Source organism: Poecilia reticulata, chromosome 22, assembly GCF_904066995.2.
Source record: "Poecilia reticulata chromosome 22, P_reticulata-male-v2, whole genome shotgun sequence".
In the NCBI taxonomy this organism is placed as follows: domain Eukaryota; kingdom Metazoa; phylum Chordata; class Actinopteri; order Cyprinodontiformes; family Poeciliidae; genus Poecilia; species Poecilia reticulata.
Window position 1 is genome coordinate 19,373,747 of NC_088851.1, and position 27,463 is coordinate 19,401,209.

At 36.9% G+C, this 27,463-nt stretch overlaps 4 protein-coding genes across 8 annotated transcripts in view; 3 read left to right on the forward strand and 1 right to left on the reverse strand.

The window, feature by feature from the left end:
* Nucleotides 1–3,112, forward strand: part of LOC103459042 (uncharacterized) — a 14,407-nt gene extending 11,295 nt beyond the window's left edge. For 2 of the 3 annotated variants that reach the window (XM_081603381.1, XM_008400249.3), the window contains exons 2-3: nucleotides 947–2,180; nucleotides 2,896–3,112. In XM_081603381.1, the coding sequence (XP_081459507.1) occupies nucleotides 987–2,150 (1,164 nt within the window). In that variant the 5' untranslated portion in view covers nucleotides 947–986 and the 3' untranslated portion in view covers nucleotides 2,151–2,180; nucleotides 2,896–3,112. Of the gene's footprint in view, nucleotides 1–187; nucleotides 613–946; nucleotides 2,181–2,895 lie in introns of those variants that run through there. The other variant, XM_008400248.3, reaches the window with a different exon arrangement.
* On the reverse strand, nucleotides 3,091–15,745 carry nek9 (NIMA related kinase 9). Its single transcript, XM_008400247.3, has 23 exons — nucleotides 15,279–15,745; nucleotides 14,005–14,182; nucleotides 13,873–13,928; nucleotides 13,717–13,787; nucleotides 12,354–12,459; nucleotides 12,082–12,213; nucleotides 11,893–12,003; nucleotides 11,723–11,787; nucleotides 11,596–11,646; nucleotides 11,317–11,509; nucleotides 11,086–11,230; nucleotides 10,787–10,987; nucleotides 10,136–10,182; nucleotides 9,875–10,036; nucleotides 9,679–9,787; nucleotides 9,432–9,593; nucleotides 9,140–9,307; nucleotides 8,992–9,045; nucleotides 8,725–8,909; nucleotides 8,296–8,442; nucleotides 8,066–8,161; nucleotides 7,927–7,980; nucleotides 3,091–6,050 (listed from the first exon to the last, which is right to left on the reverse strand). The coding sequence occupies exons 1-23, from the start codon at nucleotides 15,462–15,464 to the stop codon at nucleotides 5,868–5,870; spliced, it is 2,862 nt and encodes a 953-aa protein (XP_008398469.2). The 5' UTR covers nucleotides 15,465–15,745; the 3' UTR covers nucleotides 3,091–5,867.
* A 731-nt stretch (nucleotides 15,746–16,476) lies between these two features.
* On the forward strand, nucleotides 16,477–21,115 carry LOC103459040 (C-type lectin domain family 4 member E-like). Its single transcript, XM_008400246.3, has 6 exons — nucleotides 16,477–16,795; nucleotides 17,843–17,938; nucleotides 18,492–18,758; nucleotides 18,849–19,015; nucleotides 19,586–19,722; nucleotides 19,797–21,115. Exons 1-6 carry the CDS (start codon nucleotides 16,759–16,761, stop codon nucleotides 19,945–19,947), a joined length of 855 nt encoding a protein of 284 aa, XP_008398468.2. The 5' UTR covers nucleotides 16,477–16,758; the 3' UTR covers nucleotides 19,948–21,115.
* A 78-nt stretch (nucleotides 21,116–21,193) lies between these two features.
* Nucleotides 21,194–27,259, forward strand: LOC103459039 (C-type lectin domain family 12 member B-like). Of its 3 annotated transcripts, XM_081603382.1 has the most exons (11): nucleotides 21,194–21,769; nucleotides 22,060–22,161; nucleotides 22,253–22,513; nucleotides 22,611–22,771; nucleotides 22,857–22,990; nucleotides 23,259–24,971; nucleotides 25,137–25,250; nucleotides 25,522–25,779; nucleotides 26,102–26,265; nucleotides 26,434–26,570; nucleotides 26,688–27,259. In XM_081603382.1, the coding sequence occupies exons 6-11, from the start codon at nucleotides 24,893–24,895 to the stop codon at nucleotides 26,842–26,844; spliced, it is 909 nt and encodes a 302-aa protein (XP_081459508.1). In that variant the 5' UTR covers nucleotides 21,194–21,769; nucleotides 22,060–22,161; nucleotides 22,253–22,513; nucleotides 22,611–22,771; nucleotides 22,857–22,990; nucleotides 23,259–24,892; the 3' UTR covers nucleotides 26,845–27,259. The 3 variants fall into 3 exon arrangements, with proteins under 3 accessions (XP_081459508.1, XP_081459509.1, XP_008398467.2); XM_081603383.1 differs by lacking the exon at nucleotides 22,060–22,161; XM_008400245.3 differs by lacking the exons at nucleotides 25,137–25,250; nucleotides 25,522–25,779; nucleotides 26,102–26,265; nucleotides 26,434–26,570; nucleotides 26,688–27,259 and having other exon boundaries at nucleotides 21,456–21,769; nucleotides 23,259–23,460.
* Nucleotides 27,260–27,463: the final 204 nt, after the last annotated feature.

Below are 27,463 nucleotides of genomic sequence, written 5' to 3' on the forward strand. Positions count from 1 at the left end.
TTTTCTTTCAATTCTCTTTTGAAAGTTATATTTCAGTTTGCTTTTTTTTTTAAATAATTCAAATATTTATTTCTTAATAAATATAATTACTTTAAAACTTTAGATTTTATCATACTGTTTTTAAACTGGTAATTACATGTATAATGATGCAAAGTTGAAATTTCTCATAACAGCTAATTTTGGATCTTATGAGGAACAACAAGTGGACTTAAAGTGGAGCTGAGCACTAGTGTTGCAAAAGTCTTGCAAAAGTGTTTAACTGTCACTTTTTGTCCCTGTACAACCACAAATATCAGTCACAAAGCAGAATATATACTGCAAAAACACACAATCTTACCAAGTATTTTTGGGCCGGTTCTAGTGAAAATATCTTAGTACACTGAAAAAAGACAGTACTAACTTATAAGTTACTTTTCAGCAAGAACTATAAGCACGTTTTGAATCAACAATTCTTCAATATAGATAAAAAATAAAAGTACAAGTTCCACTGGCAATTTGTTTCACTCATAGAAAGACATCTTTCTTATTTTTTAAGTGAAAAATCTGCTAGTGGAACTATACTGTGGAGCAACTGGAGACGAAGGTGCAAAGGAGGGTCCTTCACAAAATCAAGTAAGTTATGGAGAACCCTATTATACAACCACAGTGACTTCAGTCGGAGGCGTTTCAGAATTGTTGTAATACAAAGAGCTACAGGAGAGCTTTCCTACCCACAACCATCAACGTCAACAACTCCTCTTTGAAGAACATTGTGTAATATAAGTTTCAACATATAATTTCCCTCTGAGATTAATAAAGTATTTTTTGAATTGAATTGATTCCCAATAAAATATACTGGCGTGTGGTTGTAACATGAAAAATTACAAAAATGTTTAAGGTGTAAAAAGTCAAGTAGATAACATTCATCATTTTTTGTAATCTAATCTGATTCCTATATTTTTTGTAGATATTTACAGAAACATCTAGTGGGAATTATCAAGAGCAAGATGCTCAACAGCAATGAACACAGGATGAATTTCACAGGACAATATGACTTTCAAAAGCAGTGCAGCTCTGGAGATGTACACTGTGATTTTGTCTCTAAGAAGAAAGCAGATAGAGTGGACCACCCATTTCCAAACAAGGCTATAATCCACAGACGAGCACCTAGGAAACAAGTCCCTCTTGGTTTGGATGATTTTGAGAAAATTTGTATTTCAACACAGGAAAGGAGCAATTTTTTGCCTGAAAAATATCATTCTGATGTCATCAGAAATATCAGAAGATCAAGGAAAACCTCCCAAAGAATGCCCAGTGGAGAGCTGGAGATGGATGGAGAAATTTATGCCAAAGAGCGAATACTGCTGGAGAAGCTGGGGAAGGTAGAGCAAACAATAAGGAAATCAATCCAGTATGACGGTGGAAACACACAAACAGGTGATGTGTTCAAGAGCAGATTTGAGAGGCAGCACAGTGAAGAAAGCAAACAGGAAAAACCTCAAAAATCCAAGATATCTCACTTTATTGACATAGAAGAAGCAGACTGCCATGGCAACTTTACCAGATCAAGAAATAAAGAAAATCCCAGGACTGGAGATCAAATGAAAAACACATACGAAGTACAGCAGGCCAGAGGGGAAGTCATTAAACAAAAAGTGAAAAGTATAACCCTGCATGCAAAAGAGCCTCTCAGAGGAAAAACTGTAGGTGAAAAACATTGCAAAATGTGGGAAGAAGTAGATGAAAAACACAGTGAACAAAACCAGCCGTCTCTGGGCAACACAACTTGGATGAGAGAGAAGAAATACAAAAAGATGCTTCATAAGAGTCCCAATGGTTCAGGTGATAAGCAGAACATACACCAGAAGAGTGTTCTTAAACCTGTTCATAGAACGGCCACAGAAACCCAAAGAAGAGAAGAACGAGAACTGTCTACAGAATCAGCTCCACTACTGGTTTCTAACTCATCTCAAAGAAGCAAAGATCAACAACCGGTAGATCTCACAGAGACTTTTATGGCCGATGACACCTTGAAGTTTCTTCCCTGCAAAACCTGCAACAGGATGTTCAGAAGTGAACGGCTGGAGACACATACCAGGATCTGTTCAAAGCTGAAAAGATCTCGTCCAGTTTATAACACATCTGCTCATAGGAAGAAAGGAATAAAATAAGGGGAGTACTGGAAAAGCAAAAGTTCAGAGGTAAGCCAGTGATGCATCTTTAAAGGTACCAGGGTAAAAATCCTCTGGTGATCAAGAAATTTCCAATACCAATTCCAGCATACTTTTAAAAGTTGAAGGTTTTTAATTACAGGTCCATCTCTGTTTCAATAATTTCACTCAAAGTTTAAATCGTATTCTATATACGGAATTAGTTCAAGCAATTAAATGTCATTACAGGGGCATCTAAAGAAATGCATTGCGAAAATGTTTGTTTTTGTCAAACTTTAGTAAATTAAACTCATATGAAGAATTGTTGCACATAGAGTGATATCTGTTTCAAACCATTATTTATTGTAATTTTGATGATTATCGCTTACAGATAATGAAAACTCAGAATTCAGTGTCTCAGATAATTCAAGAGTTGAAGGGGAATTTTGAAGCAAAGAGCCACTACACAGATGAATGTAGGACATGGGTTACATAGATACATGCCATAGAGACCGCTGGAAGTGTCTCTCATGGAATAAGCAGAAAAAAGGACTGGAATATTGGTCAATCTTGCTAAAAAAATAAAAGTCGATTCTGCATTCCCATCAACACCCAAGTTTGAAGGACTAGAGGAATCTAATTAAAACAGCATTATGTCATTGGGCTTGATCAACATTCATATAGCGGAGTTTACAGTTCAAATGTGATTGCAAATGTTTAATGTAAATACTGTAACTGGTACTTAAAAAGATGTGTTTTTTTTCAGGTTATGAGGAAGAAATTACAATATCACGAGGAAAGATGTGTGACCTCTGCAGGGGTCAACTCCACGCTGGAAATTAAAGGCCAAGATGACCCAAATAAAACATGGACCTTCAGATTTCCTGTTATCAAATGACCCCCTCTACTACCAGGGCAAGAGATTGCAAATTTTCTTTGAAAAAAAATGAATGTACAAAAATAAATGTTAACCGTTTTAGGCAGCTTTGTTTTATTTATTTCTGGCTTGTACACAAAACAAAAGAAACAGAGTCATGATGAAATATAAGTGAACAGAAGCAAATATAGTCAGAACATTAAAGGCTAAAATGGCCAAATAAAACATCTCCCTAAAGGCACAGTGTTGTGATATCTGCAAACTTTCCAAATTCATTGGGTTGCTACAGTTTACTACACCAGATATATCACAAGTGTACACTGCAGACAGCTCACACCCCCACGGGTTAGGTTTTATTAACTTTGAAGGCAAAGAAACAGTCCTGGTCATGAGTTTCATAACAAAATATTCCCTTAGAAATTCAAAAGGATACAAGATAAAGTGCTCAAAGTAAACACAAACACAATAAGAAAAAAAAAATGCATTTTATGAATTGAAAAATTCTACACATCTGCTGTAGAAATAGAGTAAAATTAGATAAAGGTACAAAATACACTGTCCTTTGCATTATTAGGACAATATTGTACTAAGCAAAGCAGTACTGCCAGCTGTTTAAGAGAAAATAATAATAATAATAATAAAAAACAAGTCTAGATGGTAAAATGATTCAATCTACATCAAGACAGCGATCCCAAAAGATCTGAGGAATAACCTGCAAACGTATGAAAATCCTCCATCTCCAGAGGAAATTGAGGGTGGACTTACTGTACATACTAGAGATGTGCCGATCAGGTTTTTTCCTGCCGATTCTGATCACCCATGAGGGCCAATCACCAATACCGATCACATAATTTTTATTTTTTTAATCATAAGCACTACCAGTTACATTATGTGGAAAATCGAACCATGAATTCACCTTAATTTAGACAAAAACTTTTTTTTAATAACTTTTTCCAAGAAAAAAACAAAACAGGCATTGTGCAAATTGTACTGCTAGCAGTAATACCATCTTTAACAGACTGAAAACTTATGAAGGCTGTGAAGAGGCTAAATAATGCAAAAAGTCAAAATAAAACCTCGCCAAAGAAATTCAAGTATAAAACTTAACATTCAAAGGCAAATACAGGTTCCATTACAATAAAGAGCCACCTTAAGCCACCCGAGTTACTGAATGAAAACTTCCTGATAGCACTGTGGCTAGCTGATTACTGCTAGTTCTGATTGACTGTTTCTGACTGAACGGAGTAATTATGCAGAACAGGGAGATCGATCGATTACTTTTTCAGAGATTATCTGTCTCATGTTAGGACAGCAAAAGTTTTAATACGTATGTAAAATTTATTTTTTTAAGTTAGATGCTGCAGCTTTAAACAGAGGTTCGGTGTGAGAGTCATTACCAGATGGAGCAGAAGCGGCTACGGTTCAACCGCGGTTCACCGTAGCTCCGTCTATTTCACAGAAGGAGCTACGGTGAACCGCTGTTGCCGTAGCAGCGGTTCAACACGAGAGCAGAACCAGCATCTTACATAGCAGCTTGATGACTTAAATAATTTTGCGGGTTATTTGTTTAGCTTTCTGACCGTCATGCTAATCCGGGTGAGAGCTTTACCCGCCATCTAATCGCTCCATGTCTTTTTTTTTTATTGCTGTGAGACTCGATGTAGCCAAACTCCGTCAAGTATGACATCGTTTTTTATGCCATATTAGATTCGTCGTGTTGATGCATTTTGACTTGCTTCACCCCACGTGCTTCAATTTTCCGCCGCAACATGCAAACTTCCCCATTCACTCAATGCGTTATAGTTTCACACGACATCGCTTAGGATTTGTTGCTGCGTGTTTGCGCAGTGTGAAGAGAAGAGACCAGCTGCACAGGCAGGCTGCGAATTGAGATGCAGGTGATTGGTTTGTGTGATCGGCAACAAGAGACCATGATCGGCGATCCCCGATCATACACTTTTTCACGGAAATCGGCCAATCGATCGGCACACCTCTAGTACACACATGTCAAAAGCAAACCCAAACTTCCCCAAATAAAATAAAATCAAACATTCAGAACCCAACGAAACAGTTCTTCTTTTATAAATGATGCAGAAAAAGGTACAATACATATTCAGAAAGTACACAAGAAAAATAGCCTTTAAAAGCAACAAAGGAAAACTTCTAGCAGGGTCGAGTGTAAAATAAATGTTACAAGGATCACATGTAATAAAGCTCAGAGAAACTGTTCAAGTGTTCAGAACTCCCAAAGTAGACAGACACATGCTGAATTTAAGAAGATCAAGAGGCATAAATGTGTTACAAAAATAAATCAGTAGTTTTGTGTTTTCACACAATTCTTTTTTTATTTTAAACAGAACATGCATGTTTTTGAAGTAACATATATCTAACTGTGAAAGGCAAGATGTTAAATATCTTGCCTTTTAAGAGGCTATAAAGAGGCTATATTTTTAAGGCCGCTGAAGATAATCAACACAGTGAAAATATGTGATTTATAAGAAAGTCCTGTGTTCACACAAGCTGCCCACCTCACGTGGGATCCATTAGCAAACAGCTGCAGGAGCTGGTCTTCCCCATTATGTGAACAAACACAAATATTTGAGTCCCAACTAACTGAAGACTCGATGCAAAAACCGTTCAGAGGCAGAGCTGACGTCCAGACCGCCTGACAACCCTGTCGTCAGATTGTCTCACAGATATTAAGCTTTGGTGGTTCATGTTGAACCACCAAACAGACTGAAGTGTCCAGCCAACACTTCAGTCTGCCGAAACAAGCTGGATCAATACACCCCGGAGAAAACAGGTGTGCATGCAATACACATTACATCATGTAAAACTGTATCATACGTCTGGTTTTAACCTCACACGCTGGCTCCAGCTGATCTGCCACCGTGATTTGTGAATCCAGATCTTCTCCCACTCCCTCCTTTGCTCGACATTGGTTCGGAACGACGGTTTCCGTTTCTGTCTCGCTCTTTTCCCTGCAGCGTGGAGCGATTGATTGCTGCCCAAAGCCGTTCGTTTTCCTTCTGCTGCTCCTTGATCTGAAAGGGCAAAAATATACAACTGGACGGAAGCAAATACAAATCAAACAAGAACTATTAAAGTAGCTCAAGAGAACAAATATTACACAATTTGAATGTAAAATGTAACTTTTAATAAGTAATCAATTCTGGGAATTCAACCTCCTCATGCTAAGCATCTTCATGCTCTACTAGAGCGCACCGTCGTAGTGATCTTCAGCTCTCTGCCATCTCGAGATGTAAAAGATGTTCCTTTACCTTTAAGCTAGCAAACTATCCACCAATAGTTGAATACTATGTTTCTGCTAGTGTTTTATGATTTATGTTTGTCCAAGCAGTTAGTGACTCATTTTTTTGTCTTTGCCGTATTTCTAGCATGCAATGAAACAATGCTAGAAATATGGCAAATATTTGAGGTATTCCAAATATCTGGACTGCCATATATCTGAAACTAATAAAGCCCTAGATTGCAACACTGAGTATGTACTGAGCTTGAATAATAACTGCAGTAGTTGTGAAAGGAGGCTTTAGTTGTGAATTTGGATTATTTTTTATTAGAGGTGTGCCGATTGATCGGCCACCGATCATAATCGGCCGATTTCCGTGAAAAAGTGCATGATCGGTGATCACCGATCACGGTCTCTTGTTGCCGATCACACAAACCGATCACCTGCTTCTCATTACGCAGCCTGCCTGTGCAGCTGGTCTCCTCTTTCCTTCAATCTGCGCAAACGTGCAGCAACAAATCCTGGAACTATTAATGGAACTAATAACGCACTGAGTGAATGGGGAAGTTTGCGTGTTGCGGCGGAAAATTGAAGCAGGTCAAAATGCATCAACACAACGAAGCTAGTACGACATACAAACAATGCCATACTTGACGGAGTTTGGCTACATCGAGGCTCACAGCAGTAAAAAAGACATATGGAGGATCAGATAGCAGGTAAAGCAGCGCACAGCTACAAACACTCACCCGGATTAGCATGACGGTCATAAAGCTAAACAAATAACCCGCAAAATTATTTAAGTCTTCGAGCTGTGGTGTAAGACGCTGGTTCTGCTCTCGCTGTTAAACCGCTACTACGCGCTACAGGTAGTAATATTTCACAGACGGAGCGCCGCTTCTGCTCCACCTGGTAATGACTCTCACACCGAACCTCTGCTTAAAGCTGCAGCATCTAACCTAAAAAAAAAAATACATTTTACAGACGTATTAAAACTTTCGCTGTCCTAACATGAGACAGATAATCTCTGAAAAAATAATGGATCTCCTCTCTGTTCTGCATAATTACTTCGCTCAGTCAGAAACAGCCACTCAGAACTAGCAGTAATCAACTAGCCGCCATGCTATCAGGAAGTTTTCATTCAGTAACTCTGGATTGTTTATTGTAATGGATCCTGTATTTGCTTTTGAATGTTAAGTTTTATACTTAAATCTTTTGGCAATGTTGAGAGGTTTTATTTTGGCTCTGTGCATTATTTAGCCTTCATATGTTTTCAGTCTGTTAACGATAGTATTACCGATAGCAGTACAATTTGCACAATGCTTGCTTTGTTTAGTTTTCTTCTTGGAAAAAGTTATTAAAAACAAGTTTTTGTCTAAATTGTTGTGAATTCATGGTTCCTTTTTACACATAATGTAACCGGTAGTGCTTATGATTAAAACAATAATAATAATTATGTGATCGGTATCGGTGATCGGCCCTCATGGGTGATCGGTATCGGTATTGACAGGAAAAAACCTGATCGGCACATCTCTAATTTTTATTTATCTATTTAAAATGTTCCCCTATAATTTGTTTAGAAAACACAAACAATTACGAATTTTGACAATATATTTAATTTAGATGCAACCGTAGCTTGTAAAAATTGTGATAGAGGAAAAAAAAAAAAAGACCTGTTTCTCAAGCACCTCGATCCTCTTCTCTTGATGGGCGAGTGTTTCTTTCAGCTGTAAAATGTGTTGAATTGTCATTCATACTCTGGGTTGAATTAAAAGATCATGACTTGCACTGATGATAGGGTGAATCTTATACCTTAACCACCTCACTGCTGGCTTTGCAGCAGGCACTATATTCTCCATTTGTGCCCCCATCCAAACATTTTACTTTGTCGTAGCTCATCCGTCTTGTCTGCAGGGCCAGAAAATGAGTCTTCAGTTTTGAACCGTCACAAAATCAGAATTTTGAACAAACAGATCATGATTTTGTTTAAATAAAAAAAATAAGAAAATGGGAGGGTTTTTTTTTTTTACTACTGATCCTACCTCGTTGGTAACAGCTTCTGCTGCTGCCTTGAGCTCCTTCAGCTCTTCATACGGCCGAGTTACGCTTTTAGAAAAGGAGGCAAGTTGGCCTTGATCAGACTGTTCAGACTCATCTGGCATTGGGATAAACTCTGCATCCTCAAGTTCCTATTGGGCAAGAACCACATACAGTTTTAATTTTTTTAATAAGTCTTGTACAAACTGGAAAGTAGAAAAAAATTGCTGTTGATATAAGACAATATTCCGCATGAGACTGGGAACACCAGACAGTTTGAAATGTAAAACCTTTCAACCCTTTGTTTAACTTTTAATTTACAAGTACAACCCTGCTTCATAACTGCCCGATTTTAGTATTAGTACTAGTACCATTAAGGCTAGATAAAAAATATCTGAAAGATGTCATGTGACTGGTGCTGCTCTATAGCAAACCTTTCTAAGCCACAGAGGACAAGAACTGTCCCCGGTTTGGTTTCCAAATGTCATCATTGGTGCTTCCAGGATGTCCTCTGTGTTTACTTCTCGAGTTCCTCCAAGACTACCATCACGACATTGTGTTTCCAATCCAGGCTCTACATCCAGGTCCTCCATTGACGTCAACGCCTCCTGAGCGAGCCCTTAATGTAGACACAATCATACAGAGTCATTAGGCCAATCCAAAGATCACCATTTCTGTTTGATGGTGACTAAAAGGCATACCGATTGATATTCCACTGCTGTTTGAACGGATGGTTTTCGAGTTGAGCACTTTTTCTAGAGAATAGAAAAAAAAAGAAATTTTCAATTATTCTTCTGTTCTGATTTGTTTTGTCAGAGAAGTGTTTTCAATGTGTTTCTAATAACTTACCCATTATGATAATGGTATGCCAGCCACGGCAGGAGAGGTCAGGTACATGGTGAAGGGAACCAAATATTGGCCTTGGCATGGCAGGACAAACCTCGGAACCAAATCCTTTATCTGCAGGCATTCCAAGTCTCCCATTTCCTGCATTTCCCCATGCAAAGATCTGGCTGTCTGCAAAGGAAAAAAGCAGTGCGACATACCTGATGAACCAATAATCTGATGCAAGGTCACAAGGTTTGACATAAAACCTTAACAGATGACAGCTACCATATTTTGTACAGGAGAATTTTCTTACCTTCAGTAGCTGCGATGGTGAATCCATCTCCACAAGACGCTTTGCTTACAATCTTCCCTCCAAATGGTCCAACAAGGACCATGACACCTTGGTGCCGCTTGAAGTCTTTCACACCTAGCTGCCCGTACTTGTTGCAACCAAAAGTGATCAGACGACCTCGTTCTGCAAAGCCAGAATGAATAAATAGTAAAACAACAGTTTAAAAGTGTAAGATATTCCACGTTTGGGCATCTGCCGTCTGCCGTACCATCAATGGCAGCTGTATGGGTCTTCCCAGGAGCTATGACTTGGATTTTGAAGCGGGACAGCTGTTTGACCAAGGTTAGAGTGGTGATGTATGGTATCCCCTGGTAAGCCTAAGAAATAACGACAAAAGAAAGTTTATGAACACATCTGCATCAGCTTGAGCCTATTGCTACAGAGTTACAGGTACAACCTATTACCTCTCCTGGGTGGTTTTTGATACCAGAGATGCCCTGGTTCAACCCCAGCTTGTTGAAATCATTGTTTCCACATGCCAACACTTTGCCCATCTCTGTTAGAAAGAAGGTGCCATCGCTGCCACATGACACTGAGGAAATGCTGGCACCTCTAGGAACTTCCACCTAATAGAAGAAAACAGTGCACATGACTTCAGATGGTAAGAGACACAAACACTAATTCTTTTCACTTGGATATATTTAAAACACAGACAGGAGTCTTACTTTCATCGGAGAGGAGAAATCATCCTCGCACTCAAGGCCAAGACGTCCTGCGGCAGCAAACCAGAAATATAAGCGCATGGTACTTCACGCTTTTTAAAATCCTTTACTACAATAAGCCAATCGAATGTAACAATCGCACACTGAAGGGAATTTTGTTTCCACCTTATCACTTCACTACTTTTCCCAATTACAGGAACTCTTGTTGATCACACATGTACAAAGCTGAGAAACTGATCAATGCTTGCTATTCCAACTCCTGACTCGCCAAATCAACCAAGCTCTACCGTTGAAACAAGTAATAACGTTCAACAGCACTAAGGCGGTCTTAATCAAATTAATGCTGAATTAAATTGACAAATTTACACGGAAATGTCAAAATTTGCACAGAAACAAAAAATAGTAACCTAAACAAGCAAATTAGACAAATTATCGGCAAAGAATTTTGACTCTAACACGCAGGAAAGAAGAAAGCAGTTTTAGGTTTCCTGCCACACATGACATTTTGCATGTGGGCGAAAAAGACCAGATCACCCTCTCTTCATTTTGTCTGCTGAGTCCTCTACATGTGTCGTGGCAAACTGAGAACTGGACATTTTGTCCTTTTACTTGCTGTTGAGCTACAACATGAAGCTCAACAGAAACACTACGTACCATACTCTCCACAGCCCCACGAGTAGATGCTACCGTTCTGGGTCAGTACCGCAACGTGGTTGTCTCCACAGGAAACCTGGCGCACGCGGTGCTCCTCAAAAAACACCAGAAGCACCGGCTCCAAAATTTCATTGCCCATCTCACGATCAACACCAATGCAGCCGTAATAGTCTGACCCAAACATGTACAGCTGATCTTCGTCTGCACAAGAAGAAGCAGAATTTGTTTTTTTATGGAAAATCTTACAGAACAGCAGCCGAAACATGTTTTGGTGAGTTTTGAATGCATTTCTAACCCACCCGTTACACAGGCAGTGAAGTCGGCCCCACATGCAACCTGCCGGATAGCCTTCCCCTGAAGCTTCTCCACCCTCTTCGGCTGCCGGTACGAAGCCTGGTCCCCGTGCCCCAGCTGGCCCACCATCTTTGCTCCTCCTTGCACATCCTAAGAAAGCAAAAAGTTGCTTTAAAATAATTTAAAAAAAGACAAACATTAAAATATCTGCTTTACGGTGAACGACTGGTACTTACAGCCCATGTGTACAGCTCCTTTTCTACAGTCACCACTGCAAAATGATTCTCTCCTGCACACACGTGTTGGGGGCTGCTGCCAGCTTTGAACGAGTCGAGCTTCTGGGGGGTGAATTTCCCTCCTCCCCAGTAATAAACCTCCCGTGAGCGTGTCGTCACGACGGCAACAGGAGTTTCACTCGCTGTGCTCAGCCTAGGAAAGCAACAGAATCACAACACAGGACTTAAATAATGACAGTGAGGCTTCCAGAACATTTCACACACTGTATGTTGACTCACTTTGGTTTCTTCATTGCTGAATTCAGCATAACAACTCGCTCGTCAAGCTCCCTAACAGAAAGACAAATATTCAGGGAAGGATTCGTATTTGCAGGCAGGTTAATTTACAACTCATTAATGGTCTTACTGTCGGAGGCAGGAGACGAAAGGCTGGTCCAGGATTTCATCAGCTGTTGGCCTCTTTGTAGGATCCTGCAACACAAACATCACATGCTTATCAAAGGGGCACTTTTTTTACCCAAGACTGTTTATTACTAGAAGCGATTCACAATAAGACTGATTATTCCCCTCACTCACTTGATTGAGGCACTCGTACACTAGCTGGATCAACGCACTGGTGTAACAATCTGTGTTCACATCCATAGTCCAGTTTCCTTGGACGATTTTAACACAGAGGTTTAAAGGGTTCTATTTAGACACAAAAAGAAAAGAGAAAATTATTATAGCAGCAAGTTAATTTCATGCATAAAATTCAATAAAACCCACCGTGGCATCAAACGTCTTTCTAAGAGTCAAGACTTCCATAAGGACACAACCCATGGCCCAAATGTCTGACTTGAAGTTGTACTTTGCACCCTGGCACAGTTCAGGTGACATGTAATAAGGAGTTCCCACACACTGCAGACAGCATGAAGAAGGAGACAGAGTTATCTTAAGACATCATAGAGTGTTTGTTTTAATAAAGCCAGAGGTAAACTGAGAAGGTACAACACAGAAATTAAGTTACGCAAATGTTTTGAGGATTGAGAAGGACTCACTGTCTCTGCCATTGAAAACTCAGAGTCTAGCTTCTTTGCAAGGCCATAATCTCCCAGTTTCATGAGGTTGGTTTTTGTTAGGAAAATATTCAGAGTTTTGATGTCTCTAAATGAAAAACAGACCAAATTAATGTACATTTGTCATTTGCAGTGGCTTGTGAAGATACTTTTTAACATTTTGTCGCATCACAACCACAAACATAAAGGTATTTTTATTCGGATTTTATAGAATAGACCGACGCAAAGTAGTACATTACTTACAAGAAGGTAATGGCTTTTAAAAGTGTTAGAAATAAAAACCTGAAAAATATTATTACCATTTGTATTCAGTCCCCCATGAATATCTCTATAGAAATCACCAATCAGGTGAATGGAATCCACTTTGCATCTTTGTGTAATTTAATATCCTTATAAATTTAATAGGGGACTTAGGAGATGTTTTAAACACTGTGATATTATAAAACAACATCTCCAACTTTTCAGATCTAACTGAGCACTGTTTAATCCATCATCTAAAAACTGAAACGGTCTGGTACATTTTCAAAACTACAAAAACACGGCCGTGCAGGCCAGGAAAGAAAAGCATAAAGGAGAGAAGCAGAAAACTGGTTTAAAGTAACTCTAGAAGAGATGCAGAGAATCATAGCTCAGGTGCAAGAATATATCAACAAAACTATTACTGTTGTTGAGAAAAAGCTACATGAACAGTTTTTGCAGTTCACTGCCATTTATGCTTCTCGAAGAATGTGATAACAAAAACGTGACTTTTTGGTTCTAAGGCAGAACGCAGAAAGACAGGAAGCAGACATTGCACATCACACCGAACAATATTCCCCAAATGACTTGAGTCAAATTCTCTTGTCTCAATTCTTTGTTTACATTGTACAATTTCAGACTGTCCAACCGCCTAATTGTTTTTCCCACGGGGACGGTTATTGTGGTTGCCCGGGATGCTTCTTTTAAATTTACTGTGATGCAGAGAGCAAAAAAAAAAGAAAGAAAAAATGAAAATATGAGAAAGATGTACAATGTTATAAGATTAGGTTTCAATCAAAACAAGAGGGAATCAATCAGCCTACGCACAAAAACAAAGCTAGTTGTACAACATGTCAGGAATAACTTCCATTCCACCTTTATTTATAAAATCACTTTAGAAACAAAAACGCTGGCCACTGAAAATAAACTCTGCTACTTTGTGTCAGTCTAGCAAATAAAATCCCACTGCAGTACATTGCAAACTGGTTTTGAAATAAGACAGGATGTGAAAATCTTTGAGAAATAATAATTTTGCAAGCCACTGACCTGAAGTGTTTCAAGCAAACACATGGCCTGCAAGATCCTCTCAATAACAATAACATCTCACCTGTGTATGACCCCAGCCTTGTGAATGTAGGCCACTGCTGAGGTGATTTGGTACAAGTACCATATAACAATCTACAGAAACATTAAGGAGATTAATAACATAATCACAAATATCTGTATTTGAAATGAACAAACAAAAAAAATGATGATCCTGCACCTCTTCAGAGAAAAGCTTTCCTCTCTGCTGGATGATTTTGTCATTCAGATTTCCTCCTGCGAGGACACAGCTCTTTAGGACTCTCTTTTTAAGCTAAGTCACAGAACGAACCATGAAACTTTATTGTCTTACCATTGCAGTACTCCATCTCGATCAGCAGAGTGTTTTTATCCATGAAGTGATTGAAGTACGCTATGATGTTGTTGTGCTCCAGCATGGAGAGGATGCTTATTTCATTCATGACATCTCTGCGCGTCTTTTCCGAGAGCGAGTTCAGGTCCACCTCCTTCCACACAACTAGGGAGTTGTCCTGCAAACAAAACACAGTACAAGAAAACGGCTGAAGCAAATGCTGGTCATTGTTAATCAATACGACTAAAAAGAAACATGAGAGGATATAACTCTAAAGCGTCTGATGACTGCAAATAAAAAAATAAAATATTATAATAATATTTACACACACAACACTCACACCTAAAGGACATTTTAGAGAGACTAATTGAACTAGCAGAGTCGTTTTTGGACTGTGGGAAGAAGCTGGAGTACTTGGAGAGAACGCACAAATGCACAGAGAGAACATGCAGACTTCATGCGGAAAGTGAGGCATGGAATTTAATCTCTCAGTAAACCAAAATGATTTTCCATTTTCATATTATATGATGAACAGTGCCCATTTGTATGCTTAAGCCATGGAATGCTGATTGTCTTGTCCTTGTTAATGTTCTTCAACATACCACTGACATCCTCACAGAAAAGCAGAATTTAAACTGAGATTAAACTAGAGGCATGAGAACTCTACTCGTCAGGTGACTTCTCCAGACAAATTGTTGCAATGAATTGCATTTAAGTGCATCAGAGAAACGGGGGTAGAATACAAATTCATTTAAAAAATACTATAATCCCAGAGAGAAGACAAATGCGGCTGTAATTCATATTGTACAATTTTCCACACAGAGTTATTGTAGATGCTGTTGGCAGGAAGGATTTCTTGTAGTGGTCTGTATTACAGCAGCCTCTGGCTGAATTTTATTGTAAGTCAGTATCATGAGGAGGATCATCTTTCTCCAATTTTCTTGATATTATGAATTATTCTTCTTTCACAATAATCTGAGTAGCCCCCAAAACAAAACCAGACTTCTTTATCAGGTTGTTTAGTATTTTTACCCCCTGACTCAGAGAAACACCATGTGTTCAGATGTGTTCAGATATTTAATTACTAAGGTATTAACTATTTGTTCCTTCCTTCGAACTCACAATTATATACCAATTACGCACAAAAACTCCTATAAAGTGCATTAAAGTTGTGTCTGTAAATCGTCAACATGTGAAAACATGTTAGAGGAAAAAGTACTTCAGAAAGACTCTGCGAACTACATACTGGTGTGAATTAGCTTTAACCTACTTACCTCTGTTCTTCTGTACAGAGTAGCTTCACCAAACGCCCCCTTTCCGAGGATCCTGATAGGAATGTAATGCAGTTTCTCCTCCTCGCCATTAAATGTGCCTGAAGCTGATCGCTCGCTGACCACAGACCCGCCGCCTAAATCCGAGTTTAGCGAGTCGAAATGTCTCTCATAGTCCTCCAGAGACATTTCTACTGGGGGATTTGTTAACCACAGACAGAGGGGTGGAAATGACCCGACAAGGCCTAAAGACAACACTTCATGAAATACTCATAAGTGCGCAGGCATGTACCATATTAGCCCTTTTCGACCACAAGAAGAAGCTGCTAGACCAAAAAACACGACCAGATTCCTGCAAGCCGCATGTAGCACACACAGCCACAAATAGATATCGCAGCCAAATGAGTGCAACTACATTAGTTACACAAACATCAAGTAAAACACATTATGGTGAAGACGCTCAGTTAACTTTTCATTCAATTTCCAAAATAAAGTCTTCCAACTTTAAATGCGTTATGAAGTATTTTACTGTGAAAGTAACAAGAGATAACTTCCGGTTAAGTTTAGCTTCTGTTCTAGCGGTTAGCTTTATTTTTGCTAATCTGTTAGCAACAAAGGCAACCTTCAGCTGAAATTAACACTTTTAAAAACTGCCAATGGATTGTTATTTTACTCTAGGAAGCATACTTTACATGTCAACTTCAAACGTCGAAGGGAAATTGAGTAAAAGTTATCTTAGGAAACGGAGTTATCTTGGGCAACTACTGCGTCACTTCCCAAAGCACAATACCGGAAACTATATTTCATTAAATGTTAAAAGCCTGCATTTGAGTATTTTTATTTTTTTGTGATCAGAAAATGAATCAGTGGAGACATGTCTTTTTGCTTAAAACACTCAAACAAATTCATAGAGAGAAGTAAAATGTTTTATTTATTTTGCACATGTAGGCACCTAATTCTGCAACCATCAAAATATGACTGTAGGTAGCGCTGTCTTCTCTGTACAACTCAAAGGTGTTCTATCGTCTATGTTTGCACCACAAATATATGTTTTAATGTTGGCGAATTAAACGTGTATCATATGAAATATAAAATACGTATACAAAAAGTATCTCTCTGGATTCTAATTTTATTATTTTAAACATAAAACTAAAATCAACTTAAAATTTCTACTAAATCTTTTTTTAAATAAAAAAAAGCAGCTAGTATTTGAATATAACATTCTGTAATTTAAAGCAATTAATAAATAACCCCTTCCTTTATGTTTGTTTTTATTACTGGTTGCTGATCAGAAAATTTAGTTAACAAAACATACATGAATCAATCAGGAAATTCCAGTCCATATTTCACTTTTTTGTAACTGTGTCAGGACAGAAAAAACTTAAATCCATCCTTTTTTATGACTGTACTTCCACTGCTAGTGTGTATAAAAAAAGGAAGAACAGATACATGCTAGTCAGTACCGTTCTCGGGGAGTTCAGTCATGGAGCGCCAACAGAACTTCAACAGAGATGGACAAGGTAAGATCTTAAATTAATCAAAGGATCATTTGATTCATATGTAATGTCTATTTGTGGTTTCACTTCCATTTAAAGCAGAAAAGGGATTAATTATGTTTTCAAAATGAGGTGGTAGAGATAACATGAATATTTTACTTCATATTTCACCAGAAAACCCACAAGAGTAAAGCTTAGGTGCATATTTACACCATTTTACTATGTGACACACATATCTTATTTATTTATACATTTTTATTTCCTTAGTTATTCAAATTTGACTACTGATAAAAGAAAAAAGATAGATAGAGAAAATTAATAACTGGCTGTGAGTACAGTGGGCCAATAGTTTTTATTCCTAATGAAAGGAATAAAAACTTTTATCATGAAAGAGGATAATTTAATTTAAATATAAAGTAGTATATGCAGTAATCAAGTGTAGAAATACTTTGTCAAAATTAGAAATCGTTATATCTTAAGTGTAATTATTTTTGTATTTATTTTATTATTCTGTGTTTTCCAGTTTGTCATGAAACAGTTTAAACTGCCATTGTGACTCACTAACTAGATCCCAATACTCTATAGGATAATATGAATGGCAACTCAACAACAGAAATTTTAATAGCCATCTTTACTCTATCCACTAACATCAAAATAAATAAATACATTTCATAATAATACATCACTGTGCATTAAAAAGTTTTAATATATGATTTCGGAATTAGACACTTAAGAAGAAATAGCTATCAAGTTATTAATTCATAGTTTCAAGTATCTACTACATATTTTATTAAAATAACCACATGCGGTGTGAATAAATATAAAAATGTCAAAAATTGTTTTACATATTGGATTTATTTGAAAGCCTGCATCCAACAACATTTTAAACTCTAAATGTTTCTTTGCAACTTTTTGATTTGGAAGCTTACCAAAAAATGTTGTTATTAATTTAATTTGTTTTTGACTCTTATACTACTTTATTTTACTAGATATAATTTCAATGACATTTTTAATCCAAATCCAAATCATGTAAATAATACATTCTTATATATTTTTGGTTAATAATTCCAGGAGGATCTGTATTTGGAAACTACAAAGTGATCATCGTGTGTCTTGGACTGCTGAATGCTGTGTTATTCGTAGCTGCTGTTGTTCTTGGTTTTAAATGTAAGTACTACATTTTATAAAAATGCTTATTACCTCATTCAGAAGGTTTTTTCTAAAAGAAAAAAGAAAAAAAAAAGAAGAAAAGCAACAAAAAAGGAACCAACCTCAAATTGTTTCAACATCCATAAATGTCACAAACTTGGTTGTGACATAAACTTGGTTGTTTACTTTATTTGGTTTGCAGAGTTTATATTAAATTGCTTCTCATATTTTTATATTCACTCATTGCAGCTATGAGTGCCATAATAACTTTGTGTCTTTATAGAATAATTTTTGATCAGATATGTTTTAGGGTGGAGTGACCATACAAAAATAACTTCAGTGTCTCTTTTAAAACTATTACTGAAAACACAAGTTCGACTATACAGTGAATTTCTCCTCCATTTCAAACAGGGTTACAAAATGACTCACTCACATGGGAGGGTGTACAATAACTTTAAACCTTTGCTCCTATTTGAGTTTGCGGAATCTCCACCCTAAAAAACCTTCACATGCATCTTTAAAAACTCATAGTTTGCCTTTCTAACAGTTTCTTTTTTCCTCATCTACTCAGGTGCTCAAGCCAAACAAGCCTCTCTACTGGTTTCCCACTCAGCTGCATCTGAGGTCATCGGTGAGGTCACTTTTCTTCGCAGCAACCACAGCGACGTGATCGGAGCTGAAAAGCAAGCCACGAGAGCATTGGCAAACGCAATAAAAAATCACACACAACTAAAGGAGCAAATTGAGCAGCAAAAGATCATCAATGATGGATTTCAGAAGCAGGTAGAAGCTCTGCAAGTGGAGAAGACAAACCTACAGGCCAACATATCGGCTTTAGGTCAGACAGAAACGTTTCCCTACCAATTTTTTTTATGATGAACACTGTAGTAAGATAGCTGGCAAGACATAAATAACTTGTTTATTTCAGGTTCAACTTGTGGCAAATGTCCTCTTGGATGGCTTATTTTCAACTCGAGCTGCTATTTCTTTTCTTACACTGAGTCCACTACTGTGAAGAAGAACTGGCATAAAAGCAGAGAGGACTGCATCAAACGTGGAGCTGATCTTGTTGTGATCGACAACCAGCACGAGCAGGTGGGTTGAAAAAACCTACAAGCTGCATGTTGTTGTTTTTAAGGAGAAAAACATGCAGTGAGGAATGTAAATGTGTAATTTTTAACTTTGGTGTCAGCGACGTGTATTTGTAGCCCTGATATAGATGTCTAAAAAGCAGTAGCATAAAGATCTCTTACAGCTGTGTATAAATGAAATTTTGGGAACACAAAATCTTCAATTTGAGTACATTTATTATGTGGAGGAAAAAACTATGAGAAATTGTTTTTAGCTAAATAATTTGTGGCACAATTGTGTCTACAATAACAATTATTCTTTTAAAATGGGTATAAGTGAAGTGTTTTTAAAAAAAATGTTGTTAACATCACTGTGTGTTATTGTAATGTACAAAACTTCAGCAAAGAGTGGCATACTGGGGTTATTTAGATGGCGACTGTTTTTTAGGTGCGGGACCACGGATTAATTTTCCAGCTGTATAATTGTGCTACATTTATATTAAGTTTTTTTTTTTTTACACGTATTTTACAGTGGCCAGCAATGTGGATGACTTGCGAAACTGTACTGTTTCTGAACCTGTTTGCGCTTTTGCAGGAATTTGTCAGTCATACTATTAATGATATGAGAAGTGGTCAAAATGTCTGGACAAGTGGATTCTGGATTGGCCTCACAGATATGGAGACAGAGGGGACTTGGGTTTGGCTTAATAATGTCACAGAGGTCGAACAAAGGTTTGAGACACTGAACATTTCTTGACATTTTACTTTTTTCTTGCTGTTTTACTCAAAACTTTCATTTTTCAAAGGTATTGGATGGATGGGGAGCCAAATGACATGCACACAGGAGAGGACTGTGGCATTGCAGTTTACAGCGACGAGAATCCTTGGAAAACACGCTATGATGGCGTCTGTCACCAGAGACAGTTACAGTGGATATGTGAAATCGACCAAAGCTGAAAACATGTGAATCAGTTGCTTACACTCCCAAAAATAAAGGATTTCAGTTAAAAATTAATTTGAGCTTTCTACTGACTTTACTTTTGAAATGTTTTTATTATGATTTTAAGGTGTTCAAAGTTTTGACACTAGTATTTTAACAAATATTGGATCTTGTGTACACAAGTACCTAGCAGATTTCAGCATTACAACCACAAATAGCCAGTTTGAACAAGAGAAAGTGTCACATAATTGTGATTGTGCTTTTTCAGATGTAAAAAAAAACAATATATGAGAGCTGTCATGGTCATCAGTACTTTGACTTTGTATTATGGCTATTTTGTGTGTGATTTTGGTTTTGTCACTGTTGGCTGTAGCTATCCAGTTCATTCCACAGTTTTAAAACTTTCAGTTTTTGTGTCCTGTAATTTCCATATTTCTGTATGTATTTTGATTCTGAATCAAGCTGTATGTTTTAGGTTCTTATGTTTCTTTATAAAACTTTAGTTCTTGTTCTTTTTAAAACTATGCCTTTACTTGAGATTTGTTTTATTTGCTTACTTTTAGCCTTGTTTCTGAGTGTCTTTATTCATTTTTAATTGTTATTTTGCTATCTTAAAAAGTTGGGCTGTACTCTGTTTTGGACACAGCAGAGAACATGAAATTTTCAAGTGAGTTGTTGACATACAATTAATGCATTAACACTTGCTCTCATGAAGCACCGCCTATTTCCCCAAACATCGTCTTTGGAGCTACAGTCCTTCGCCGAGTTTCTGCCCCCCAGATTCAACCCCACACCTTCCCCACACAGCTCCTCCAGACTATCAGCAATAGCAATTAACAAACACCTGCTGACCTCATAAGTTGAACTACTTCTTAGTACAAAGCTCATAAGAATGGTTGTAAATGGCATAATGGAGCATTGTTGTGATGACATGCAGAAGGCAGTGTCGGACAGAGCAGGAGCTTCTTAAACAGACAGGCCAATTTCAAAGTGTCACATTTCTTGAAAGTTATGTTTGATATGTACAGTATTAAAATGGAACAATATGCCAGTAGAATACATAATACCGCTTTAAATATGTTTTTATTGCTCTGATGTAATATTCTAAACTTAAATGTTATTTTCATGACTTGTAAATGGAAAATCACCACAATTAACAGAAATAAAGAAAAACATCATCCTGTGTGTGATTATAATGTGATTTCGCTTAATGAATTGATTTACTGAAATACATATTCAGTTAGAACTGAAAAGAATCAAATATACTGAAGACATTCAGTAGATAAATATTTCTGACCCTCTAATTGAAGCTTAGGTAGAAACTGAAATCAATATTTTCTAAAATGTGTGAAAGTTGAGTGGAAAATATAAATGGACTGATATCAGTAGTATTTTTCAGTAGGAGTAGCTGGAGTATGAAATGATCTTTACAATAATTTTGCAAGAAATTGATCTCACTGGGCCATGTTTGGATGCCAGGGTTAATTTTTCAAACAGTAACTATTTTACTTTTAAATTGATAAAAGTAAAATTGTTTTTTTAGGAAGCACGATTCATCATTTGGGTGGGGAAACTTTAACAATAATTTCACTTCTCCTTTCAGGAGAAAAGTGAAATTCAAATTTAAAACTGAACATTCATCAGAATTTTATTACTGATGAGCTCAGCAAAAGCAGGTCTAAAATAATCCATGCATTCACATGTCCATGACTGAGTAAAGCTTAACAAGGAGAATGGAGAACACACAACTTGATGGATTTAACATGCTGATTTGTGAAGAGGAATTCCACGTTGAAGATCATAATTCCTTCCGCATATCTAACCAAAGAAGGCAACCAGGTATGACGGGCTGAAGGTCGACAATATGCACTTTTACTTATGTTAGAAATTTAATCTCTGAAGCTATTAAAAAATTCTGCAGTATAATTGATTTAAATGAGATTACATAGGTTTCAAAGCAACATTGCTTTAGAAATATTTTTTAAACGTAGAATAAAAAAGTAAATACTGCATATAGCTGAATATAAAGCTCAAATATTGAGACTTTTGATATGGCGATGTCTATACTGGACATAAATATAACTAGGAACTGTTTCATTTATTTACGTTTCCTTATGTTTCTTGCTTAGTGACTTTGTTCACTCCAGGGAGACGCAGCAGACAGGCTGCAGTAATCTTGGTGCTTCTTGCTGGTCTTCTACTTATACTTGATATTGCCCTTTGGGTGCATTGTAAGTTGTGTTGCTCTGAAAGTTGCATTTCAGTAAGAATAGCTGCAAATAATATTTCTCATAACAGACTGATTTTCTTCTGTTTTTGCAGACAGTGGATTGCAAGAAACTCACCTCACACTCAAAGACACTGAAATCCTTGAAAAAGACCTCAGCGAACTTCACAAGCAATATAAGACGGCAGTGGAAAACATTTATTCTGCTCAGAAGCAGCTGGATGGTGAAATGAACAGTCAGAAAGAAACCAAGTGGGAGCTCGAACATCAGATGAAAAGGACTGAAGACTACAAAGTGCTCATTGAGAAAGTTACACAGGACCTTGGAAAATTGAGATCACAAGTACCACAGATCTGTGAGACATGATGCTACGTATATTTACTAAAACTTTGATGGAGTTGCGTGCATTTTATTTTACAAATTTTCTGTACTCGTGCTTTTATCTTTGACAGCTGATGGCTGCAGTCACTGCCCTCCAGGATGGCTCTTCATAAACTTGGTGTGTTATTACTTCTCTTCCAACAACACTGGCCTGAAATCATGGCAAAAAGCCAGAGAGTTCTGCCAGATTTATGGAGGAGATCTTCCAGTCATTGACACCAAAGACAAAGAGGTTAGTTAAGATTTCTGACGTCTACATTTAGTAAAATAATGATTTTTTTTTTTTAACCAATTACATTTTATTTTCCCTCCATTAGAAGACAATCGTAAATTACTTGTTAAATCATGGTCAGAATCCTTCAGAAAGCAGAAGTGCTTTCTGGTTTGGACTGAGAGATTCTAAAGAGGAAGGCACCTGGCACTGGTTGGACGGAACATCCCAAGTTGAAGGGTAGGAGTTTATTATTTTAAACAATATCTCATTTACTTTAACAATGACTTTAACTCGTGACGGTATCACAAATCATTTGTTTATTGTTACATAGCAAATAATCACAATTAACTTTTGAACATATATTTAGAATTTTTGAAAAGTTGCGAGCCAGAACTACTGAAAATAAGTCTTTCTTTCTTTTCAGTTTCAACAATTGTTAACATAACTTTCTTATTTGGAAATGGGGATGATGGTCTTTTTATATTAAATCTGTTATTTGTTACAGGTACTGGAAAGTTGGGCAGCCAGATGATTATCACAGCAACGAGGACTGCGCAGCAGTGTACCCTACTGAAAACTTCTTCAGGGCCTGGAATGATTTAGAATGTGGATCAAGACAAAACTGGATTTGTGAGAAAGCACCAACTTATAAGTTCCTAAACGGAACAAATAATCAATAGTCTAAATACAGTGATCACTTACACCTCCATAATAAAAGAAAGAAAAATCCAATAATGAGGTGGAAGTGTCTCAGCAAAAACTGTAATTGTATATCATTAGACAAGCTTCCCGCCACCTGCAGCATTTCATAACAAGTTGTCTACTAATCTGCATATCTATGTATGTGTGAAAATTGTAAGATTGACTGACTAAAGGAGTCTAATTAAAATGTGCTTCTAAGTAGTCAGACTAGAAAAATACCATATGATTAACGTCCATTTAAACTGCATTTACAGCTCTCCATTCAAAGACTTACCATTTTGACATTAGCCTTAAAAAAATATAAACGTGTTGTCATTGTGCCACATTTGCTATGATTTTTTGCAAATATTAATCTTGAATTTATTTGCTGCATGTCTATGAAAAATTGTCAATAAATTTCATCCTAATGTATTGGTGAGTTTAAATAAAGGGTCTGCTTTATACAGCACTTTAAGATACTTTGCAAAGAGTAAAAAAGAGAAAGAAAAAATTCAAAGCAAGGCTAAGGTAATTTAGCCAAGTGAACTAACAAACAATGAAAAAATATGTTAAATTAACTTTAGAAACTAATGCAAGATAAGCTATCTGAATTAGTAATACAAACAAATGTGACCTTGTCTGCTATATTTTTGCATTACTAGTTCAGTTTATGATAAATTAACTTAGAAAAAATAAGCAAAATAAATAACACAAACCAAGCTCAAATAAAAGATAAATTAAGATCAACTAAGCAAAGACAGTAAACTAACATAAACTAAGTTATGTTAGTTAAACTAACCAAAACAAGCTTACCAAAACAAAAATAAAAATTCAAATTAGTTTGTTCCAATATTTATCTTTGGTTATTTTGTGGGTGAATGTAAGGAATGATTTAACTTCCAGAGCTACAAAACAAATACAGGAGCAGCATCTCTTTAACAAGAAAGAACATTTGTCAATATATCCTTCTCATTTTAATGAGATTTAAAACTATTTTCATCTTTTAGATTATGGAGTCTATAAAAGGTATTCAATTCAATTGCTCCCTCTGACTCTTTTCACTGTTTCTTTGAGACAACTCAGACATCCTGCAAAGTGCTGCTGATTTACTTTATGAGAACTTATTTTGGTTTTAAAGATATATAAACATTATGACAAGATACTGATCATAATTTTGTTTTTAGCTCTGGCAGTTAAACACAAACACATCTATAAAATGTATTTATATTATTCAGCCATTAAGCCATACAATATGTTTGCAACATGTTTGTACTAAAAACGTTCAAAAAGTATCGGTACAAGAGGTCTACTCCCAGTCACACGGTCACCAGAACGCCATTTAAAACATGATCATACGAGCCCGTGCCTCTTATCACTAGTTTGAACAGGACAAACAGATCGATGTGGACTACTAGCAGTGGTAAAGTGCAGAATTCAGAGTAAAAAAGAGAGGAAAAGATGTCGTTCGAAGGAAAGATTTACCAAGATTTGACCACGGATGAGGTTTCACCTTCTCATCGACGAACATTTGGACAAGGTAGAGTTTTACAATGAACTTTATTACAGCTTCCCACCATTGCTTCATTTTAACATTCTCTTGTTTAGCTTATTCAGCTTTTTAAAACGTTATTCTTATTTATATTTTTTAAATTCAGCAATACAGAATTAGCTTTGAAGATTAACACTGACAAATATTTTTAAGGTCTGTTTGCAGAAATTGGTGAATATACATTTCAACACCAGCGACTGGTTGTGCTAAGCCTGGGCCTGCTAAATGCTGCTTTACTGATTTCTGCTGCTGTCATTGGGATTTACTGTAAGTATGAAAATCTGTTCATACACGACTGTGAAGTTACCAAAAGATTTCTGAGCTGATTGCTACACTAATAGGAAGTCAGACACTGTGGGTATGTTAAAGGCTACAAAAAATAAACATTGCTCTGTAAATTTTAGTAACCTAAAATGTTCCAGTATTATTCAAACCCACACTTAAATGTTGAGATCCGGACCAAATGTACTAAGCAGAAAGCTTCTTCTTAAGCCAGACATATTGTTTGTGTCCTCTTACTCAGTTTTTTATTGTACAGGTGCTAACGCCAAAGACCTTCAGGTTCCTGATTTAGCTGCTTCACCCCTCCTTGTTGAGGTGAACTTTCTCCGCAACCACACAGAGATCATAAGGCAGAGAAAGGAGGCCCAGAACTCACTGGAGAAAGAGCGTGCCAACTATGTCCAACTAAAGCTGGACATGAGGCAGAAGAAGACTCTGACTGACAGCCTTCAGAAGAAAATTAGCATCCTGCAAACAGAAAAGACAAATCTCCTGTCCAATGCATCTGCTCTTGGTAGTTTTAAGTTTCTAAGAAATACATTTTCCCCACTGTCTCTTGCAGACATTCATAAATCAAACAATTAATAAATCATTAGATGACTATTTATGGAGCACAATTAGAATTTTTAGATGCACAGGAATTTATTTAGAGGCATCTCTACTCTGATTTTTGCACCACTTTGTGTTGCCTGTCATAAAAAAATTCCAATAGAATATATTGAAGTTTGTCTAAAAACAGAATGCCTTTGTGACACACAGCGCAGCTTTTCTTGTTTCCAGAAATAAAAAAATAATGTCATCTAACAAACAGAGCTGTCTTGATTTCTATTTAACAGAGAAAAACTGTGACAGATGCCCTTCAGGATGGCTCCTACTGAAAACGTCATGCTACTACTTTTCTAACTATGAACCGGAATCAAGAAAGAACTGGTCAGACAGCAGAGCTGACTGCATTCGCCAAGGAGGTGACCTGCTCATAATCAACAACTTGGAGGAACAGGTGGGTCAAAATGTAAATCCTTTTTAAAAGGAACAATGTGAATTTGTCTAAAAAACACAGAAAGGGGTTCTGAAAGAAAGAGTTCACTTTACTAAGCTTTCATTTTCTCTTTGGCTTCACTATATTTCGACAAGTAATTCATTATCACATATGTTGTGTTGTTTACAGCAACTCATAAGTACGAATTTTCCGAGGACAGACAGCAGTAGCATGTGGTGGATGAACGGGTTCTGGATCGGCCTTAGTGATGTGAAGCATCTGGGAACGTGGACATGGACAAACAATGTGACAGAGACGTCCGTAATGTAAGAATTTCAATGATTGTCATTATAAGTCATTAAAATAACATAACCCATAAAGAACAGCATAGCTTCTAACAAACACAACGGTGAGAATTTCTGAGTATTGCTTAAATATCACAGGTACTGGAGAAGTGGGCAACCCAGTCAAACTGGACCTCAGAGCGGGAACTGTGCTGCTTTTCATTACTATGGAGACACTATGAGGACTTGGTACACTGGAAACTGCCAGCAGCATCTACTGAACTGGATCTGTGAGATCAGGCAAAGCAATAAATGAAATCATTTAAAAATGCATATGAACAGCCTGAAGACTTTTGTTAAGCATTCTAATCTGTAATGTTTAGCAAAGATTTCACAATTCATAAACTTTGTATTAAACAATCTTTTATCGGCTTAGAACATTTCAAAGTTTGACATGTGTATGTGTTGCACTTTCTATGCTTGTGTAATTAAAAGGAAGTCTTATTGCCTAAATAAATGTTAAAAAATAAATATGATTTTATGATTTCACAAACGAATAACGATTTTATGAATCTGAAAAAACACACAGAGAAATAATTTTTTTATTTCTGTCACAGTGTTAAATCTTACATATTGTCTTTTAACATTTAGAAGACATTTAAAAGAGAATTATTCTGCCAGATAAACACTTTAAAAGTGGAGGAGGATTTTGCAATTACAGTAAATACTCAAATCAGCACTTAAAAGAAAATAAAATTCCCTTCTCACCCTCCGCGAGTGGTCTCTCTCTCTCTCTCTCTCTCTCTCTCTCTCTCTCTCTCTCTCTCTCTCTCTCTCTCTCTGTCTCTCTATCTCTATCTATCTATCTATCTCTCTTTCATCCTCTGAGCTCAGGTCCTCTACCAGAGGCCTGGGAGTTTGAGGGTTCTGTGCAG